Below are 7,795 nucleotides of genomic sequence, written 5' to 3'. Positions count from 1 at the left end.
CAAAGAGTCTTTTTTTCTGAACATGGGGATTGGAGACAATTGCTCGGATTCATTATCACCTACCTGAATTTTCTAAATTCCTGTCATTGCTCACTTGAGTTATTTCCCTTAGCTCACTTATGAATAGGTGTGTGTGTGTGTGTTTATTTCTGTATTTATATCTACAACGGTCTTTTTAGTGTTTAATATAAAGGCGTATTCTTTTATGCCCCACCCCCCCACCAAATGCTAGCGCTTCATCACATAGGCATCGACCATATAGGCACTAGAGTTGATAATGTCGACTAAACCCGTGAAGCCGGTGACCAAGTAAGATATATGTACGTGTTCGCTGCACTCAATGGCATAGATATTACTATAAATTATTAGCAAAAAAAATAAAATCAGTAGCTGTTTTTTTTATTTTGTCAGACAGTAATTTAAACGAACCTAAAATTTTTACAAGACACAAAACATTTTTTTCATCGCTTTATCTTTCATTGCATATAAATGTGCATTTAATCACTCATACACACATACACACTCATATATATATATATATATATATGAGAGAGACTGCGTAAAAATATTCAGTGCGAGACTACAGGAAACTGTACGGAGTGATCTCAAACATTAAAAATGCTCATCAAAGTAAAGGTAATTATTTAATTATACATAATACATAATATATATATGGATATTTTCTGCTATTATTATTATTATTCCTTTAAAACACGTTAATCTTTTATAAGTACCTTTAATATACTTGTCTGTTACGTCCTTGTTTGAAAATAAAACAACAGCATCTTCGTTTTGTTTATTTCAGACCCTCACTGGCAAAGAGGTAAATATCTTTTATTTTAAAGAATATTCTCCTTTTGAAATATCTTTATATTGCAAATACCTTTTGGGTGTGTTTTGTATCATGTCTTTATGTTTATTCTATAAAAAAATATATTCATTCTTGACATTTAGTCTCTCTGTCTCTCTATCATACTCTCTCCCTTCCTCTCTCTCTCTCTCTCTCTCTCTCTCGGTGTATGTACATTTCATTTGACTTATTTACTATTGTGAATTTTTTATTTGTGGAATATCTATCTATATAACTGAATCAACACCAAGATACTGCTGGGACTTATTTTGCCGACCCCACCCTATGACAAAATGACGAAAGCCACAGTGGTCGTAATTGGATTCCGAATTGAAAGGAAACTAAATATTACTGTATTGTAATTATTTCGGATGGGTGCTTTCTGTACCGCCTTCGTCATTAGTTAACCGGCTCGTATTCCTTTTTTTTCTTCTTCTTCTTCTCTTTATTTATGAGATGGAAAGTTGGCTACTATTTCTAGCGGTTCGAGAGACCTTGATGAAAGCTCCTTTGTTGCCCTCGCATGTGTATAAGATGTATGAGAGAGAGAGAGATAAGTGAAAATGGCTGAAATAGTGATGCGCTGGATTATCATCAAGCATTTCCTTATTTCATATCAGGATTCGGTACAGTTGTCGAATTTATTCGTAAACAGCCACCTCCGCTACAAAGCGTAAAAGGGATCACATCTACACGACATTCACTCAATGTATAAATAAATCAATTTGCGTAAATGAATACTAAGATTAATCAGAGTGAATTGATTAGTTTTATGGGGTGGATTCGCCGGAATAGCTGTCTTTCCAAATACGTTGGAATTTCCCCGTTTTCCTCTGGTCTATTGTTTTGAAATGTGTGATACAAAAAAGAAATTGGAAAATTTCCAACGTGAATAGGGCAGCTATTCCGAAAACTCCCCTTTATGGTATATTAGACAAAAGGACACTCCTTAGAATTTTTGTAGATATTCGTGGATCATACACGTGTACTGTAAATAATACTTTATCAGCCATCGAGGGAGCCTGTGATTATTAAGACAAATTAAGCTGATTTAATTACCATTTTATAAACAATAAAACCGCATAGTATAGAATTTTTGTAGACATTCTGTGAGTTCAACATATTGTTTCTATGAGATCATTTCCGTTTTGTACAGAGGGTCATTGTTTACTTACGTATTCGTTAACTTTTAGAAAGGACTTTCTGGTTCGAATCCCACATCGATCGGTTTTGAATTCCATCTCCCAGGTTCGATAAAATGAGAACTAGTAATATATTGCAGTAGTTAATTCAATATTTGCCTAATCGAATAAAATCAATGGTAATTCTTTTAAGGTTTTGAATATACATAACTAACACATCTGAAAAGCAGATTTACATGTGAGAATTTAATTTATATTTTAGTGGTTATGGAAATTATATATTTCGTTCATTTGGAAACGCAAGGTGTGTGACCTTTTTTTCCCGTAGTTAGAACACTATTAAAATTTAAGAATCTACTCGATTCTGTAGATATCATAAAGGAAAGGATTGGGGAAATGAGGCCGCGATTAGCGTTGTATGAAATATAGGAATACTTAAGGCGGTGGGTACAGCCCTTTTCCTTCCCTATGAAAGTATGGGATATCTATCTCGAAACAACTTCAACGATAACTTTTGATTTTTCATACGATATTTGTTAGACTGTAAGGGTGATGCACGAGTGTTTTCAACTAGCATTTTTTTGTTTTGCATTGAAAACAAACATCAGATTGATTGTCGAAATATATATGTGTGTATATGTATTATATACATATAAGAGGGATGACCACTAAGTGGACATCCCTTTTGCTAGAAGACCACCTACGGTCTGACCACTAAGAAAAGATTGTTCTCAAGAAAATTCAGCAAACACCAGAACGTAAAATTAAATTTACATATATATACATACATACATACTCAAAAGTTTTAATCTCGTTCAGGTTTGTTTCAGCCTGTAGTGAGTTAGTAAGTTTATAGGAATCTAGTTAAAAAAAAAAAGATTTGTTTAAAGTGAAGTTTATATATGTCGGCTTAATGTCAATTATACCCCCTCTTTCCTCGGATTTTGTCAGCTTTCCATGAGCTTTTAAATGGCCTCCACTCATATTGTTATCTTTAAGATTATGCTTTTATATACATATATTTTATTGAAGATATGTTGTAATCTGAATCGTTAATTATAACTGTCGGTATAACAATACAATAGATTAGAGGTTGCATATTGCATTATTAAGTGTCACTATCATGCAAACAGTGACCATCATTTCCTATCTTCCATGAAAACATGTCTGGTCATGGGAAATATTATCTTGGTTGGAAATGGGTGAGGGTCGGCATCAGGGAAGCTATACAACTGTAGAAAATCTGCCTCAGCAAATTTTGTCCATCTCATGTGAGCATGGAAAAGTGGACATTAAAATGATGATACTAACAGGTTTATCAATCTTCCACAATATTTGTTGTGTATAATCTCGTCTGTGTCATCCAGTGCTTTCAAGTCTATCCAGTCCATTTAGCAGATCTTAGTTCACTTTTTTGATCTGTTTTGTTTTGAGCTAAATTTTTATTGCATGAAATTGTGGTGGGATTTATTTTTTGTTTCTTTTCTCTAAAGAGTGGTAAATTTGTCTACGTTAAAGATAAAATCTTTAATTCCAAGCATTAAATTTTTTGTCTCTCATTTTAATTTTTTCTTAGATTGAAATTGATATTGAACCAACAGATAAGGTAAGAAAAAGAAATTTGTGTTCCCTTTTAAATATATCAAGTGTGGTTGTGTGGTAAGAAACTTGCTTCCCAACCACATGGTTTCGGATTCAGTCCCACTGCATGACACCTCACGCAAGTGTCTTCTATTATAGCACTAGACTGTCCAAAGCCATGTGCAGGGATTTGGTAGACAGAAACTGAATGAAGATGTGTGTGTATGTATCCCCCACTGCTGCTTGACAACCAGTGTTGGTTTGTTTACATTACTGTATTTTAGTGGTTCAGCAAAGGAGACTGATAGAATAAGTACTGGGGTTGATATGTTTCACTAAACCCTTCAAAGCAGTGCCCCAGCATGGCTACAGTTCAGTGACTGAAACAAGAAAAAAGACAAGATACAGTAGTTCCAGTATACATAAATTTCATAGTTTTTTTTTTTTTTTTTTTTTTTTTTGAAAGTTTGCACTTTTCTTGAGGACTTGCAAAATCATCATTAAATTAACTTTCATTTTCATTGAACATTAGTATTGGTTGGATAAATCTATATTGCAGGATGTTTTTAGAAACTTACATGTGGATGTAATTCTTTCTATAAGACATGGCTTTAATATGAAGAGCTTCACTGGGTTATTTCTAGCTGAGAGTAAAGATTAGTGAATAGCTTTAGAGGGAACCAACAAATACTGGGCACATCTTTTCTCCATCTCTCTATCACACATCTCTGAACTAGAGCTATTGGTGTGCTTTTTAAGTTCCTCATGAGAAAGGCATTATTATTCTGTTTCTTTCTGGAAGATACAGTCAAGTACTGTACTGCCTTGGCCCTTTTAGCAATCAGATTACTGTCAAATGTTTATTCATTTGTATTTCTAAAAATTAATTATATATTTTGTAGCTTTGAGAGTTTGAGGATGTAATTGTTTTTTAGATTAAAATTGTAGGGTGGGCGTGAGAGGCTGGATCTGGCTAGCTTCAACATAAAACAAATAGAATATTTGAACCAGATATGGCTGGTTTAAATGCTTAAGGGTCAAGTGTTGAATTTCTTCCCTCTAGATTTAGAGCTCGAGTACAACAGACATGGACTTTGATTTTAACACCTTCTTTGTAGTTGGTAAAAATAAACACAAGTCATATACTGCAGTTAACTCGGTCTTCTATACCCCTACCATTACAAATTTCTACCCTTGTGCTAATGTAAGAAACCATTGATATATAGTATTGCAGAATGTATTTTTAAAAAAAAGATATTTATTTGTATAATTCTTGTATTTTTCCAGGTTGAAAGAATAAAAGAACGAGTTGAAGAAAAAGAAGGCATTCCCCCACCCCAACAACGGCTTATTTTCAGCGGCAAACAGATGTAATATTACTTTCTTCTTAATTTATGTTTACTATCCTGTTTTTTAGGATATGAATGCAACTATTCACAGAAAACTAGTGTTGATGTTTCTCAGTAAATCTTGATATATAAAAGTGAATGTGTATGTAATGTAATGTATGTATGTACCATATTTTATGGCATATTAGACAGCACTTCAATTTCAGCCGGGCATCGTCAGGAAAATAAGTTTTTCGTGTATTAACCCCTTAGCATTCGGATTATTCTGTCAAATGTAATGCTTACTTATTCATGTTCTTTTGTATTTTTCGTGGTTAGTTTTAGAATGACATTGTGAGGGAGATGTGAGAGGTATGATCTGGCCAGTCTGAACACAAAGCAGATAGAATATTTGGGCTGGATATGGCCAGTTTAAATGCTAAAGGGTTAAAATATGTAACACAGTGATTCTCAACCATTTTTTTTACCTGTGGACCCCTTTGATTACTATCTTACTCTGGTGGATCCCCATAACCATTTGATGTTTAAAAACAAGTCTTATAGACACTTCTTTCAAAAATTCTTATTTTGTTTTTCACCCATTTGCTTGGTGTAGGTTTGTTATGGCACTCACTAAGACAACATGTTTCCAGTAACTGGAAACCTGTCGAAACGTGTAAACCAAGTTGTTTTTTTGCAATAGATACATCTGAAGCAAAATTTTTTCCATTAACCCCTAAAATAATATCAGGGATCCCATTTGAGAATCACTGATCTAAAACTTGAAGCACTCTTGCATATATAGGGTGAATTTATCTTTTGCAACTTTTTTGAAAAAAAAAATGTGTCTTGTGTCATCAAACACGGTATATATGTTCCAAGTTGTTGGCCACAGTTTTGGACCAAGATAGTTGAAAAAAGGGGAAGCTCTTAGGCTTTATGACTTTTAGGTTATGTATAATGTGCAATATATATATTGCACATTTTTATGGCACTTACCTTGAACCATTCATCTGAAGATTGTCAGTACCCTTTTAAAGCAATTTATATGTGACATGTAAAAGGCATCCATTGCACTCTTGGAGTGGTTGGCTTTAGGAATGGCATCCAGCCATAGAAACCATGTCAAATCAGATTGGAGCCTGCTACAGCTCCCTGGCTTACCAGTCCTAGTCAAACCATCTAATCTGTGCCAGCATGGAAAACAGACACTAAATGATGATGATAATAATTAATTCTTGTGATTGTATTTATTTAAGGATGATGATGATTAATAAACTCAAGCAAAGTCGAATACTACTGCTAGTAGATGTTAAGGTCATAAATTTGACATTTTACTGCATGTAGTAAGTTTTCTAGCTTGTGTGCAAAGTACATAATAATTTTGTCAGCATTGGTTTTCTTGTTGTAATTAAGAAGTATTGGTTTTGGACATCCAGCTCTACAAACAATTTGACTTGTAAGAAAATCTCCCTCAAATCATGCCCGACTCTCTTAAAAAAGAAAAAGACACATTGAATAACATAGTTGTAGATACTGTCTGAAAATAGAATAAACTGTGGAATGATTGTGATTAAGATTTACTTTTATCAGGGCTCATCAGGAGATTATTAAAAGCAATGTTGGCACTCCGTCTCTTACGAAGTCAAGGGTTCCAGTTGATCCGATCAATGGAACATCCTGCTCGTGAAATTAACGTGCAAGTGGCTGAGCACTCCACAGACACGTGTGCCCTTAACGTAGTTCTCGGGGATATTCAGCGTGACACAGTGTGACAAGGCTGACCCTTTTGAATCACAGGCACAACAGAAACAGGAAGTAAGAGTGAGAGAAAGTTGTGGTGAAAGAGTACAGCAGGGTTCGCCACCATCCCCTGCCGGAGCCTCGTGGAGCTTTAGGTGTTTTCGCTCAATAAACACTCACAACACCCGGTCTGGGAATCGAAATCGTGATCCTATGACCGCGAGTCCACTGCCCTAACCACTGGGCCATTGCACCTCCACATAAAGAGCAATACCAGATATAAAAAAAAAAACATGATGGATGGATGAAAGATTAGATTAATAAATTGTGCTTACTTAATCTGATTCTTTATTTTCTTTCTTTATTTTTTTAATTACAGGAATGATGAAAAAACTGCATTAGATTACAAGGTGGCTGGTGGATCAGTTCTCCATTTGGTATTGGCATTAAGAGGTGGTCGCCATACATTAATTTGATTAACAAAATGCATTCTTATTAATGGACTGATAATATTTGATGAAATAATGGACAATTCCTGTCCATGGTTTCATCATGTTTTCTTGTCCTCCCTCCCAATGTCTTTTTTTTTTTTTTGTATAAAACTTGAAAAAAAAAAACAAATCAGAAAAATTTAGGGTATTTTGCTTTATGACTTCTTAGCTAACAAATAAAAGTAAATTAATGAACATTTTGGTTTGGTTTCATTATTCACCATCTAAAATATTCATTTGGTATTCTGCATTGACTACATTTATTTCACATGAATTCCTTTGGTTCCTGTGGAGCATAGAACATCAGCAAGACATATCCATCTGTCTTGATCTTTGGTAAGAAGGAAGCTGAACCCAAGCAGTGCAGAGACACACAGAGAGTACATTGAAGTCAACCAGGCTGTGTTATGGAGTGTAAAGCAGAACAAGAGAAACTATGTTGAGTCTTGCTCAAGAGGTAGAAGTGTTTGGTCTAGAGAAATCTGAAAGAATTCTACATCATTATCATCAAGAGATCCTCAGGAATCGGTGACCCACTTCCTTTTCAGTTGAAGACAAGGATAGAAACATTCTTACAAACCAGCAAGAACAGCTGGAGAGATGGAGGAAACATTTTGAAGAGCTTCTTAACTAGTAGTTCTCATCCAGGGTCCTCATAAG

At 34.6% G+C, this 7,795-nt stretch overlaps 1 protein-coding gene across 1 annotated transcript; it reads left to right on the top strand.

Annotated features, from left to right (window-relative positions):
* The first annotated feature begins 481 nt into the window (after positions 1 to 481).
* LOC106872151 (ubiquitin-like protein NEDD8) lies at positions 482 to 7,330 on the top strand. Its single transcript, XM_014919029.3, has 5 exons — positions 482 to 636; positions 806 to 823; positions 3,569 to 3,598; positions 4,861 to 4,943; positions 7,024 to 7,330. Exons 1-5 carry the CDS (start codon positions 619 to 621, stop codon positions 7,118 to 7,120), a joined length of 246 nt encoding a protein of 81 aa, XP_014774515.1. The 5' UTR covers positions 482 to 618; the 3' UTR covers positions 7,121 to 7,330.
* The last annotated feature ends 465 nt before the right edge of the window (positions 7,331 to 7,795 follow it).

This window comes from Octopus bimaculoides, chromosome 20, assembly GCF_046866305.1.
Source record: "Octopus bimaculoides isolate indiv1 chromosome 20, ASM4686630v1, whole genome shotgun sequence".
Lineage (NCBI taxonomy): Eukaryota > Metazoa > Mollusca > Cephalopoda > Octopoda > Octopodidae > Octopus > Octopus bimaculoides.
This window is presented reverse-complemented; position numbering and strand designations above follow the sequence as displayed.